The sequence below is a fragment of the Olea europaea genome, chromosome 12 (genome assembly GCF_002742605.1).
Source record: "Olea europaea var. sylvestris chromosome 12, O_europaea_v1, whole genome shotgun sequence".
Lineage (NCBI taxonomy): Eukaryota > Viridiplantae > Streptophyta > Magnoliopsida > Lamiales > Oleaceae > Olea > Olea europaea.
Window position 1 is genome coordinate 21,030,626 of NC_036248.1, and position 14,831 is coordinate 21,045,456.

A 14,831-nucleotide genomic window follows, 5' to 3' on the forward strand; every position below is an offset into this window, starting at 1 on the left:
AAATCTAGGAGATATACTTTAATTTTATGCAATAATTCTAATAAACCTCACACGCCAATTACAAAAGAGAGGGTCAGAGTTTAGTCCTGCTTGTATGTACATCCGCTGTCTTATCTGTAACACTCTCTAGCGTGAATATATTAATACATAGAGTTGCAGACGCTAGACATTAGCAAATGAAGCATGCTCAAATTCCAGCAACGGTCATTTATCAGTCTAGTTTCGGAAAGCAGCCTAAAAATAGAAAAATTTCATGATTTTTGATTAATTTTTTTATTTAAAAAATTAAAAAATACATATTGTTAAATATAGGAAACGGTTTCAAGATTCTAAATTAAGATCCAGAAAAAAATGAATAGATCCTAAATTTGACCACATAGAAATAACTGTCTATAAAATTTAAACCAACCAACTTCTCTATAAATAATAATGTTGAGTTTGTACAAAACACAAAAAAGAAATTCTTTGATCTTTCTAATCAACAATACCAAAAAAAATATGGCAAAGTTTATTCAAGTTTCATTTCTGTTCGTTGTAGCTTTATGCTTCTTGTCCTTCCCTAGTGTCATCTACTCAGAAGATGTTCCCCAACCTCCAGTTTCTCAATTTCACATTCAGGGACAGGTTTATTGTGATACATGCCGTGCTGGATTCATTACTGAACTTAGCGAGTTCATCCCAGGTATATAATTATAATCTGTACAAAATGCTACTCATATTATATATTGTTTTTCCATGTTATTTTGAATTTTTTGTTTCCACATTTGTAAAATATTTGTAAAACCTAAATTTGCTGGTTCTTGTTGCTAAACTTCCTTATCTAACAGTTTATTAGATAGTTCAGAATGCTAGTAGAGATCAAGCATGTAGAATTGCAGTCACTTGTTTAAAATTAATTGTGCACGAGCCTAAACACAAGAGAAGATATGTTAAGAATGAAATCTAAGGATAGTTTAAACTTCATATCACATCATTTCTCTTTCATTGTAAAACATTGGCATGTAATAATAAGGACACACACTTTATCTTTATACTCCAACGAAATGAGTGCTTGGTTATAAGAATTCCTTTGTTTTGCATTCAATCATCTTCTTTGAAGTGGTGAATGTGTAGTTGAGGAAATTGATTATAATAGATATAATCCATAATTTATACCTTAAATCTCGACTTCCAGGTGCCAGTTTACGCCTCCAATGCAAAGACAAGGAGAATGGAGACGTAACATTTACTGAGGTAGGTTACACGAGAGCAGAAGGACTCTATAGCATGCTCGTGGAACGTGATCACAAGAATGAGTTCTGTGAAATCACACTGATTTCAAGTGGCAGAAAAGATTGTAATGAAATTCCTACTGAAGGATGGGTAAAACCATCATTAAAATTTATACTCAACACAGTAAATGGCACCACACGCACCGTAAATCCTCTTGGATTTTTCAAGAAAGAAGCTCTTCCAAAATGTGCACAAGTCTATAATAAGTTGGGTATGTATCCCCCAAACATGTGAAGATAAAAAAAAAGACGTTAAATTATTACAAGAATCTTAGTTTCCTCACTTTATTGTAGCTGGATAATTATGTGGCCTTTTTGCCAAGGCTTTTTATGGCCTAATTAGAGTGCTTTGCAGTATAGAATAATTTTGCTTTGTAATTTTTGTAAGTTCCCAATAATTTCCTTATGGAAAGACAATAAAGTTTGTCGATTATGAGATAAACAATAAATGCAATAAATTATGATTTTCTTCTATTATTTGGTGTATCCTACCGTTTATTTATTAGGAGGAAAAAACTATAATTACTTTGACTATAACACTGCTTTTCCTTTATCAAGGCAATCGTCACCTTTTTATTTCCGTACAAGATTCCCATGCCATGTGATTTTAATATGATATTAACTGGAAATACAAATTTTGTACCATGAAACCTTTTTTTAGACAATCAAAAAGGCTTGTATGCTATTCATTAGTTTAGTGCAACTTCTTTTTTTCTCCTGGGACAAACAAAAAGGAAAATGCCAAACACCAACATTAAAGGAATATTCATTATGTGAAGAAACAACTGTGAAACTTAGTATTCTTCAAAACTATAAAATACAAAAGTTATAGAGGCACTCAAAATGTTTCCACAATGAAACTAATATAAGACATCCCCATGAGAGCACCAAAACTTTGCAGTTCCATGTGCCCCATAGATGCCATATATTATTCATAGAACATTTAAATTTTCTTCAAAGGAGCACTCGAATGAAAGAGATAATACACTAAACTACAATGTGATAAAAAAAGGAAAAAAAAAGAAAAAAGAACCAAATATCAAATTGATAATGGAGGTTGCCAACACATTAACAAATTACCCATTACAAGAATTATAGCCTCGGCACAAAATCATGCTTCCACCATTTAATAGCAAAAAAATTACTAAAGGAAACCTAAGAGTTAAGCCAAGTAACCTATAATCCTCACTGCCAAAATCTCACTAGCTAACCAGCCAATGACTCCAAAATTCTTGTTAGAAACCATGTTGCAAAATCTAAGAACTTCTATCATCATCTTCATCCATTGGTCCTTTCTGTGCTCACTTGCAATAAAGTCAACTTTATCACACTTGAATAAGCAAAAAACTGGCATGAAACCACTTTATTCTTACCAACCGACTAGCACTAAATACCGTTTGGGATGGAAAGAACATAGAAATAGATTCACACGTGTATGTAATAAATCCAAAAAAAAAAAAAAACCCTTAATCAAAGAAGTCTAATACTATTCTTTGACCAAGTAACAATACTTCCCATGGCTTCACTAAGAGTTCGAAATTCATTTGTATCTCTATATAAGGTCAAATTACCCATATACACTTTCTCAACCCAAACCTTTCAACAATTTCGATCGAGTGACAAGTGATGCACCTTTGCACTTATGTCTCGAGTTGCAATCTTCCCTTTCTGCAACGACTTCTTCCTCCTCAAACTACCAATGCAACAATTAACATCTTGTATTTGTCATAGGTGCAGTACTTCCTTGGACACCACTTCTTTGGTATGACAACAAATTCATAATAAACAGAAAATATTCTTTTTAAAATTAGAATGCTACAAGCCGAATATATATTGAATAAACATTTAATAATGTAGGATACAAAAATTTGAAGAGTAAAAGCATTTGAATTCTTGTCCTCTACATTCTGTAAAATGATACAAAAATTAAAAATGTTATTCTCCATGTAATTGGCTATATTATCATAATATATATAAAAGGTAAATACTTATAACTTGCTGAGAAAACTTGAGAAGTTCTTCTACTTTTTCTTCTAGTGTCCCCATCCTTTGTGCCAAATTTTGTAATTGGCTTTCAAATTTTCCTACTCTCCCACTACTTTGTATTTGTCCATCGATCTTTGATGGTGCAACTCCGAATCTGAGTCCCCTAATTCATCCAAGACGTTCAGGACCTAAAACTCAAGCGACAACATCATGATGGATGGAATCTTCAATGGGTTTTATCAGAAATTGATACTGCACAGTCTCCAATCCTTCTTTGTACTTATAGAACTCAAATTTATACTAGCAAGTGATACAACTAATAAATCAAATTATGCTTCATTGAACGTTGATATAATACACATACCAAAGTATCAGCAACTGCTTCATTTATTGGTTTTCCATCTTTCATAAGATGTCCATGAGTTCATACTCTTGTTCTTTTTAAAACTGGATTCTATTTTCTTTACAATTCAAATTTTGTAATTACATATATTGGAATTGGACAATTCAAGAAAGAAGACAAGATATGTTCCTAAGATATACCATTTCATAAGCCACACGTGGATAGCCCTTTCAATCCATAGTATGGAGAAGCTTCTGATTAGTCCTAATGTTGCTGAACCTAGAACATTTTTCCTATTAAAAAAAATATTAATTATAAAAATTTAAGCTTCATATGCAAATATACTTACATGAAAATCAGTAGAAAGAGCATCCCCGACAAATTTTACCTAGATTTCTTCAGAGTTGACATTTTTTTTTGTCTAAGAAGGGTAAAAGTGCGCGCTCTATTCAAAAATGATTCAACTTGAGTTCTAATTTCTTTTCTCAATCTTGATTTGAATGTCATCCAATACTTTCCCATACATTGAAATATCATTCTTTGATGATAATCACTGACATTGAACCTTTGCTGTATTTGCGTTCAAACACAAATTTAAGACTTAAGAAAATGGTGTCATTAAGAAGGAAAAATGTACAATGTAATAATCTTAAAAGGCAGTTAAGAAATGTTACCTATATGAAAGTCTAAAGGTCCTTTTTTTTCTTTCCATCCACCTAATGCCAATCTTTATTTACAACAAGCACATTTCTTGTACAATGGCCCCACTATGCTAGCAAATTTATCCAAGGTCTTGCCACCTACTTGGCTAAATTCATTGAATATGAGATCCATCTTCTGATAATTATGTTCAGGAATCATCTTCACTTGTTTTGGACCTCTTTTCTTCTCGGACCATTTGCTTTCGTTGGCAACGTGGTTTGCTCATCATTAGTTGGAGTAGTTATCGAATTTTCTTGTTCAATGGAATTTCATATCTCTTACTATTATCTCGAATTACATTAGCAATTGCAGCTCTTCTTCTTTTAGAACTCTTGAAAGTTTGCTTAGTTGACTTTGAGAATACAACATGAAAAAAAAAGATAAAAGCAATTATTTTCAAAACTTAGCATATATCATCTCATGTATCATAAGAAAACACAATTGCCTGAGCCTTGTCCATCGTACAAAATAAATTTCTCACTGAAAAGATTCCCTAGAGCTAGAACAAAAACCTGCAACATCAAAATAAATTATGGTTAGAGATCTTAACAAATCCAAAGTATTCAACATTTCATCGCAATATGAATATATAGATAAATCACATGTTAAAATATAGTAGAACAAAATTGATCATTATGTAAAAAGTATATTATCTACAAATAAGGGAGTTACAAACTACTCTAGGTATGACAAAATACGTTTTCAACATCTATCCATTGCATAATTATCATCATCATCATGGTTGTCTATAATTGGCTGTAATATATCTAGTGGAATAGTTGTATCATAATTAGTATCTTCTTCCATGTGTGATGCATCATAGTCCTTTGTAGCGTTTGCAAAGCAACATATCAGCTAGATGTTTCTTTTTCCCTAGAATAAAAGACTTGTTTCGCTTGTGTTGCCAAGATGAAAGGATCATTTTTAAATTGTTTGTGTCCATCATTAAGTTAACCATTGTTTTTTATTCCCTTCACGATATTTATCCAATCACACTTGAATATTGGAACATGAAGTGCCACGCGATTTATGTAACGTGATTTTATACCGCAAGTGCACGGTGTCCAGTTTTGTAGTATATTAAAGAATTGAAAAGTGTCGAACCCACAGGGATTGATATTCGACTTCCACTGATTACTATAATTGTGTCCGCGTTTACTTTATCTAGACAATCGGGTGTTAAATTGATGTTTAAATACTAAACTAATGTCAATGAATTAAATAATGCAATAAAAGTGAGGCAATTTCTAAATATTAAATCAAAATTACATAATGTCTAGGGAGTGATTTCACCGTATTCTCGACATAATTCTCAATCCCTATAGATATTTCCATCAATTATTTCCCGAATTCATAGGCAAGAATCCTAAATTAATTCTATTTCTCCCTCTCGAGCGTCAAATAGAACTTATCTCTATAGTTTAACCCCAATATCTCTATTCCAAATTAAATATATAAAGATTATCACGCACTTGGTTCTTGTTTTACCTTCAAAGATTCCCACTTTCTCTCGAAACCTACAAATCTAGGTTATATTGTTCTTAGATCACGCCTAAATTTTCCTCTCTTGAGCGTCAAATTTAGAACATCAATTCACTCAATTGGTGATCAGGCAACTGAAAGCATTAAGCAAGAACAATACAAATCAATTCTGGAAAATTAAATGGAAATACTATAAAGAAATTAAATCATGTCTCAAATAGGTTACATCAAACCCTAGATTTAAAAGTTTAGTTCATGATTGAGAAGAGAAACACAATAAAATACAAATTAAATCACATGGAGAAGAAAAAGATAAGAAAAACTCAGTTTACTGTTTGATTTCTTCTCCAAATCTGGTGAATTTCCTCTCAATCGATGTTTCCTTTGCCTCATTCTCTTCAGCCATCCAAACCCCTTGAAATTAGGTCTTTGGAATGTATTTATAGTGTGTAGGAGTTTTGGAAAGATTTGGGGATGAGTTGGGTCAAGAAAGAATGGTAAAAACCAAAAAAATTACTCCCGCAAGGAGGCGCCTGGGTGCTGACTTTCTGTAAAAAATTACAGCAACATGGCGCCGAGGCGCTGAGGGATAGCGCCTGGGCGCTCTTGACCACTTCGGTTGCACTGTACAGCCTTCAGTATTTTTATCATAATTCTTTCTTCCGCTATCCGATTGAGGTGATCCAAGATGCGTTGAAAAAGTAATTCAAAGGGCTACAACTTTGCTTCAGGCATTATTCTCCAATTAGATCGTTTGCTATGTCGAAAATGGGTCTGAATGTGAGACTAAAAATCCGGTGCAAAACTTTTCGGTTGGAAAATGATTTATGATCATATCTTGACTAAATTTGATCCCTTTGACATCTTTCTTCATCCAATTGGCTTCCAGACCTCTTGGATCTTCATTCCAATTTTCAACACAACTTTTTATTATGTGCACCTTAGTCCTCGAACTTTGGATCTCTAACATTTTGGTCCTTTCATCCAATTTCACCAACTTTTGCTTATTTCTTTCATTTGGCCTCTTTTATCACTTGTTTCTCCACTTCATCCATCCTTTAAAATAGCATGAAAACCACATGTTAACACCTGTAAAATACATGAGAATCAACTAAATAATAAGCTTAATGGCCTTGATGTGAGAGTGAAATATCACTCATCAAACACCCCCAAACTTAATATTTTGCTAGTCCTCGAGCAAACACCAAAACAAAGAAAGTCATTAACAAGCACACAAACATAATTAAAGTACACAAAATCACTTAAAAAAAACACATTATATTAGACACCTTGCCTTAGGATTAAAAATATAGCTTCAATTGTATGAATTACTTCAAAGTTATAATGCACGAGCCAAATTCTCACCTATTCAGTGCAAAACGAGCGTGTGTGTGAAGAGTTAAGTGCAACCCTGTAAAATAATAAGTTGACCAAATTCTCGACCTTAAAAGTCAAATATTTCCTTGCCTCACTCGTGGGATTCACACACTCCCAAACTTGTTCTTTTTTTCGTTTCCCAAGGTGTATTCTAAAGTTAATTTTTAATACTAATATCTTACACCGCTCAAATTTGGTTAGATTTCATCGAGTGCAGTTCAACATATCAACAAATGAGGACTCTCCTTATTTTTGACTGCTTCAACCTCTAGGAATCAACCAAGTTACCAACCCCTTATCAAAGGTCTAATCCTCTAAAATAAGTGTTCGGGGCTTAATCAAGGCATTTGATATCTATTTTTTTCTCTTTTTTTTCATATATATCTTTATTGTTTGATCACTCTTTGTGCGAACGTCTCTCCCTTAAACTTTCTAAATGACCCCTGTAGCGACCTTTAGGTCGATAACTCTAAAATCAGATGACTTTAGGGCACCAAGTTTTAAACACTTGTAGGCTTAATCACTCGAGTCATAAAGGCTACAAGAAATTCTTCACAATGAGATTATTAAAGCTGTCCTCATTGGGATCTCTTTTTTTTTCATGCGATTATTAGTGCAATGCCCCTTATTAAACACCTATTCTCGAAAATCGACCTCTAACTTAAGGTTTTCACCCAATTTTCATCCTATTGGTATCAGACAATCCACACAAAATTTAGCATGCACGGAATCCACATTTATCTCCAAATTTCCCTACAACAGTGCAATCATCCAAACATCATAAGTTTGGTTTAAGGGTATTGTGATGTTTAATGGTTGTTTGAGTTTCAACATCTAAGTTCTCTATTTCAACCTATAAACGTCAATCAAACTACTCATGTACAACGCCACCATCAACTCACGTGCAAAGATATTTTCCGTTTCAGATGAACAAGCAAAAATCTAACTCAAATACACATAACCTATTCATAATCCATGAACTAATGCATGTTCTCAATAATATATATCATTGTTGGCAAGGCTTTCTAACTTACACAAGCATGCAAAAACATGAATTTTTATTTTTATTTGACAATGCACACAAATAAAAATTAAATAAATAAATAATAGAAAAAACAAACAAATAATTTTTTTTAAAAAAAACACACAAATAAAAAAAAAATTGCACACAAATAAGACAAAACCAAAAAATTTAGGCAATTAGACAATTTATAATACACTCCCCCCAAACTTAAACTAAACATTGACCCCAATGTTAAATTAAAAGAAAAAGAGGAGGACTTCTCTGAATTGTCTGAATTGCCAACGATGGTTTGGTGCACTAATGTTGAATTTGATGGACGTTTCTTCTAGCTTTCCCCCTAAACTTGAGATTTATCCAGCTTCTCCTTGTCAATGTTGTTTGATTGATCTGTGACATCATGTTCCTGAAAAATCACAATGTAGATATTAAACTCATGGAACAAGTTGTACTTACCTCAAACATCGATAACCAACTTGATTTTTCAAAAACCTAAGGGACGGGTAGGGTTGATGAATTCCTAAATAACAACTTTGAAATAAAATAAATTACCCTAAAATTCAAAAACAGAATAAATAAATAAAGATGAAAGCTTGGGTTGCCTCCTAATAAGCGTTTCTTTTACGTCTTTAGCTGGACATGAACGTGGTGTTAAGTTGGTTTATCAAGGGTAATTCCTTCCACATCCCTGTTTTCTTCTCCATAGTAATGCTTGAGGCGTTGTCCATTTTCCTGAAAGGTAGACCTATCCATGTTTACTAACTCCACAGCACCATAAGGGAACACCTTACGAATTACAAATGGTCCCGACCACTGGGATTTGAACTTACCAGGAAAGAGTTTCAAGCGAGAATTGAATAGAAGAACTTGCTCTCCTGCCTTGAAATACCTCCTTAAGATTCTCTTGTCATGCCACATTTTTGTCCGTTCTTTGTATATCTTTGCATTTTCGTATGCATCATTTCGGAATTCCTCCAACTCATCAAGTTGCAACAAACTTTGTGGACTGGCCAATTTAATATCTAAATTCAATTTCTTCATAGCCCAATAAGCTCGATGCTCCAATTCCACCGGCAGATGACAAACTTTTCTGAATACCAGACTGTAGGGTGACATTCCAATTGGTGTTTTAAAGGCTATTCGGTATGCCCAAAGAGCGTCATCCAATTTCAGAGACCAGTCCTTTCGATTGTTATTCACTGTCTTTTCCAAAATTTGTTTAATCTCTCTGTTAGACACCTCTGTTTGCCCATTCGACTGTGGATGATAGCCAAGTGCCAACTTGTGCTTGACATTATACTTAGCTAGAAGAGAATTGAATAGCTTGTTACAGAAATGTGTACCTTCATCACTTACTATTACCCTAGGCATGCCAAAACGAGTAAAGATATTTTTCTGTAAAAACCTCAAAACCACCTTTGCATCATTTGTTGGTGCAACAATGGTTTCAACCCATTTAGATACATAGTCAACTACAAGAAGAATGTATACCTGACCAAAAGAAGGTGGAAACAGACCCATGAAGTCGATATCCCACACATCAAATAATTCCACCTCAAGCATATTAGTTAATGGTAGCTCATGATGCTTTGAAATGTTTCCGGTACGTTAACAACGGTCACATGTCTTCACAAAAGCATAGCAGTCTTTGAACATATTCGGCCAATAGAAACCAGATTGCAATACCTTTACAGCAGTACGTGTAGGACCAAAATGACCTCCATAAAGTGAAGAGTGGCAATGCTACATGATTGATTGTGTTTCTTCACCAGGGACACATCACCTGATTATTCTATCAGCACATCTTTTGAACAATATTGGATCATCCCACAGATATGACTTAACGTCATGGAGGAATTTCTTCTTTTGATGAAAGGTCAAGTCATGTGGCAATCTTCCAGACACTAAGTAATTAGCAAAATCAGCATACCATGGGATCTTTGTTGATACAGCTAGCAAGATCTCGTCAGGGAAAGTTTCTCGAATTTGACTGTCATCCACCACCTTTTCATTCTCTAACCGTGAGAGATGGTCTGCAATGACATTCTCACTGCCTTTCTTATCCCAAATCTCTACATCAAATTCCTGTAGTAGCAATATCCATCGAATTACGTGTGGCTTGGCATCCTTCTTTTCAAAGAGATAACAGATTGCAGCATGGTCCGTGTAAGTTATCACTTTGGTACCAATGAGGTAGGATCTGAATTTATCACATGCAAACACTACTGCTAGCATTTCTTTCTCTGTTGTGGTGTAATTTAGTTGAGCTCCATTAAGAGTTTTGCTGGCATAGTGGATTGCCCGAAAAATCTTATCACTCCTTTGTCCTAAAACCGCCCCTACTGCGTAGTCACTGGCATCACACATAACCTCAAATGGCTGATCCCAATCTGGTGCTACCATCACTGGCGCAGTGATTAAATTTGCCTTTATGGTTTCAAAAGCTCGTAAGCAGTCTTCATCAAATACGAATGTTGTGTCTTTCTCTAAAAGATTACATAAGGGTTTTGCCACTTTTGAGAAGTCTTTGATAAATCTCCTGTAGAATCCAGCGTGCCCTAAGAAGCTTTGAATGCCTTTGACATTGGTGGGTGGTGGTAACTTGGCAATTATATCAATTTTTGCTCTGTCCACTTCTAGTCCCCTTGCTGAAACATGGTGGCCTAGCACAATTCCTTCTTGAACCATGAAGTGGCACTTTTCCCAGTTTAGAACTAAATTCTTTTCTTCACAACGTTGAAGCACTAAGGAGAGATTGTAAAGGCAGTTATCAAAAGAAGTACCAAACAAAGAAAAGTCATCCATAAATACCTCCATAATGTCCTCAACCATGTCTGCAAAGATTGCCATCATGCATCTCTGAAAAGTGGCCGGTGTATTGCATAACCCGAATGACATCCGTCTGTAGGTAAAAGTTCCATAGGGACAGGTGAATGTTGCCTTTTCTTGATCTTCTGGTGCTATAACGATCTGGTTGTAGCCCAAATATCTATCAAGAAAACAATAGTAGGAGTAGCCAGTTAATCTGTCCAACATTTGATTGATGAACGTGAGTGGTAAATGATCCTTTCTGGTTGCCTTGTTCAACTTCCTATAGTCAATGCACACCCTCCAGCCAGTTACCGTTCTAGTTGGAATTAGCTCATTGTTGTCGTTCTTAATTATAGTCATCCCTCCTTTCTTTGGTACCACCTGCACTGGGCTGACCCATTCACTATTTGAAATGACAAAAATGATTCCTGCCTTCAATAGTTTTAGTATCTCTTCTTGAACCACTTCTTTCATTGCTGGGTTTAAACTTCTCTGATGTTCGATGGATGGCTTGTAAGAATCTTCCATGAGGATTTTATGCATGCATACTGTAGGACTTATCCCCTTGATGTCAGCTATCGACCAGCCCAAAGCAGCCTTGTGATCCCTCAACACTTTCAATAGTCCGTTCTTTTCATCCCTGGTGAGTTATGAAGAAATGATCACTGGAAATGCAGAATTGTCCCCTAGAAATGCATAGCGGAGGTGATCTGGTAATTGCTTCAGTTCAATCTTGCTGCTTTCGCTGCTTTCTTTTATCATCTAACTCCTTTGATTTTTGAATATCTTCATACTGTGACAGGTTGTTTTCAACTGGTGTAGACTCTAGAGCCAAGATGTAATCAACCTGGTCTTTGTTCCCTACATATTCTCCAGAAGGGCTGATGTCATCCTTTGTTGAAATAAACATCATACACTGCTTCAAGGGATCTTCAATATATAATTTCTCATTACGCACAGCAGAATCAATGTAGTCAATCCTATGGCATGTGTCGGTGTCGTCCGAGTACTTCATTGCTTGATAGATATTGAACCTCATCTCTTCTTGATTCACTCTCAATGTCAAATGTCCTTCTTGCACATCAATTAATGCTCTTCCAGTTGCTAAAAATGGCCTACCTAAAATCAGTGGGATTTCCTGATCTTCTTCCATATCCAGTACCACAAAATCAGCTGGAAAGATAAATTTGTCGACCTTTACTAACACGTCTTCAATAATGCCTCATGGGTAAGTGAGGGACCTATCAGGTAGTTGTAGAGTCACTGTTGTTGGCTTGACTTTCCCTAGGCCTAACTTCTTGAATACTGATAATGGCATTAGGTTGATGCTTTCTCCTAGATCACAGAGGGCCTTTTCAAAGGAAGAGCTTCCAATGGTGCATGGAATAGTGAAGCTGTCCAGATCTTTTCTCTTCTGAGGAAGTTTCTTTTGAAGAATAGCGCTGCATTCTTCTATCAATTTAACTGTTTCCTATTCCTCCAATTTTCACTTCTTTGACACCACTTCCTTCATAAACATTGCGTAATTTGGCATTTGTTCCAAAGCATCTACAAAAGGAATATTAATGTGAATTTTCTTGAAAATTTTTAAAAATTTTGCAAATTGATTATCAATTTTTTTTCTTTTGAAAACGCTGTGGAAATGGAAGTGGTGGTGTGAGAATCGGTGGGTTTTCAGGGAAGGATATGGAGTAAGGTCTGTGAGCCTTATTTGTTCCTATCGCCTGCTTTTCTTGCTCTTCTACTACTTGTTCTTTCTCCTTATCAGGTGTGGGGTTGCTATCTTCGGTGGGTTCACTTTCTCCAACTTGCTTGCCACTCCTTAATACAACAGCTTTACAGTGCTCCTTTGGATTGACCTCTGTATTACTTGGAAATTTTCCTTTTTGTCGAGACTTCATTGAGGTAGCCAATTGGCCAATTTACACTTCAAGATTCTTCATTGTGGCTCCCATGTTGGACACATGTGTTTCAATATTATCCAACCGTGATTCATCTTTGTTGAAGCGTGATCTTGTCTAAGAAATGAACGTCCCAAGGATGTCTTCCAAGGGTGGTTTCCCATCAGAATTCTGAGTGTTGAATTTGGGTGGAGGTTGAAGTGGTTTCTATTGTTGCCATATGACAAGTTCTCGTGATTCCTCAGCCCTGGATGATAGTGATTAGCTTGGTAGCTTCCTCTTTGATTGTAGTTTCTACTGTTGACATATTGGGCCTGCTCATTTGCAACCTCTGTCTCTTGGTGTGATGAAAAAGTACTCATGACTTAATCTACCTTCTGTTGATTTCCTTGAGTGGTAAGCGTGACTATCTAATTTGTGAGTGATGCAACCTGAGCTATTAGTGCGGTGACAGGATCCACTTCATGAAGTCCTGCTACTTTCTTTACATCTGATCTCTCACTTGGCCATTGGTAACTGTTGGTGGCTATGTCATCCAATAAAGCATATGCAGCCTCTGCTGTTTTAGCCATTAAAATGCCTCTCGTAGCTGTATCTACCATAGTCCTTGTCTACCCATTTAGCCCATTATAAAATATCTCAATTTGCACCCATTTCTGGAACCCATGTTGAGGACATCTCCTAAGCAAGTCTTTAAATCTTTCCCAGGCTTCATAGAATGGCTCGAAGTCGAGTTGTTTGAATTGGCTAATTTCACCGCAAAGTTGAGCTGATTTAGAAGGTGGAAAGTACTTGGTGAGGAACTTCTGACCCAAATCATCCCAAGTTGTAATTGAGCCATACGGTAGTGACTGGAACCAAGCCTTTGCTTTATCCCTTAAAGAGAATGAGAATAGGCGGAGTCTAATTGCATCTTCAGTAACCCCATTCATCTTCACTGTGTCACAAATTTCCAAAAAGGATCCAAGATGAGCATTTGGGTCTTCTATTGCAGCTGCCCAAACTGATTTTGTTGCACCATATGTATCAACCATGGCTTCAATTTGAAATTCTTTGCAGCAATTGCTGGGCGTGCGATGACGGAATAGTTGTCATTGACAACCGGCCTTATGTAGTCCTGAATAGCCATTTGTTGGTTATCCTCATTGGCTGCTCTAGCATCCTGTTCGCCATTGCTTCCCGTTCGTTTCTTTGTATGCCTCTGAGAATGCGAAATGTGCGTTTTGGTTCAGGATCAACAGGTAGTAGATCTAGATTTCTCGTCCTTTGCATAAATAGCTGAAAATAACCACAAGGAATAAAAATCTAAAGTAAAATGAACGCCGATTGGTAATAATATCAATTGAATTTGAACGAATCAATCCTCAGCAATGGCGCCAAAAACTTGCCACGCGATTTATGTAACGTGATTTTATACCACAAGTGCAGGTGTCAAGTTTTGTAGTATATTAAAGAATTGAAAAGTGTCGAACCCACAGGGATTGATATTCGACTTCCACTGAGTACTATAATTGTGTTCGCGTTTACTTTATGTAGACAATCGAGTGTTAAATTGATGTTTGAATACTAAACTAATGTCAATGAATTAAATAATGCAATAAAAGTGAGGCAATTTCTAAAGATTAAATCAAAATTACGTAATGTCTAGGGAGTGATTTCACCGTATTCTCGACATAATTCTCAATCCCTATAGATATTTCCGTCAATTATTTCCCGAATTCATAGGCAAGAATCCTAAATTAATTCTATTTCCCCCTTTCGAGCGTCAAATAGAACCTATCTCTATATTTTAACCCCAATAGCTCTTTTCCGAATTAAATATATAAAGATTATCACGCACTTGGTTCTTGTTTTACCCTCAAAGATTCGCACTTTCTCTCGAAACCTACAAATCTAGGTTATATTGTTCTTAGATCATGCCTAAATTTTCCTCTCTC

General features: G+C 35.6%; 1 protein-coding gene across 1 annotated transcript; it reads left to right on the forward strand.

Annotated features, from left to right (window-relative positions):
• Nucleotides 1-434: 434 nt before the first annotated feature.
• Nucleotides 435-1,748, forward strand: LOC111407021 (major pollen allergen Ole e 1). The gene is made up of 2 exons (XM_023036359.1): nucleotides 435-682; nucleotides 1,175-1,748. Exons 1-2 carry the CDS (start codon nucleotides 499-501, stop codon nucleotides 1,504-1,506), a joined length of 516 nt encoding a protein of 171 aa, XP_022892127.1. The 5' UTR covers nucleotides 435-498; the 3' UTR covers nucleotides 1,507-1,748.
• The last annotated feature ends 13,083 nt before the right edge of the window (nucleotides 1,749-14,831 follow it).

What these genes read in the sequence shown, in the direction of transcription:
- LOC111407021 (XM_023036359.1), top strand. Translation starts at nt 499, where the DNA reads ATGGCAAAGTTTATTCAAGTTTCATTTCTGTTCGTTGTAGCTTTATGC. An exon ending in ACTTAGCGAGTTCATCCCAG is followed by an intron (nt 683 to 1,174) that starts GTATATAATTAT and finishes CTCGACTTCCAG; the next exon opens with GTGCCAGTTTACGCCTCCAA.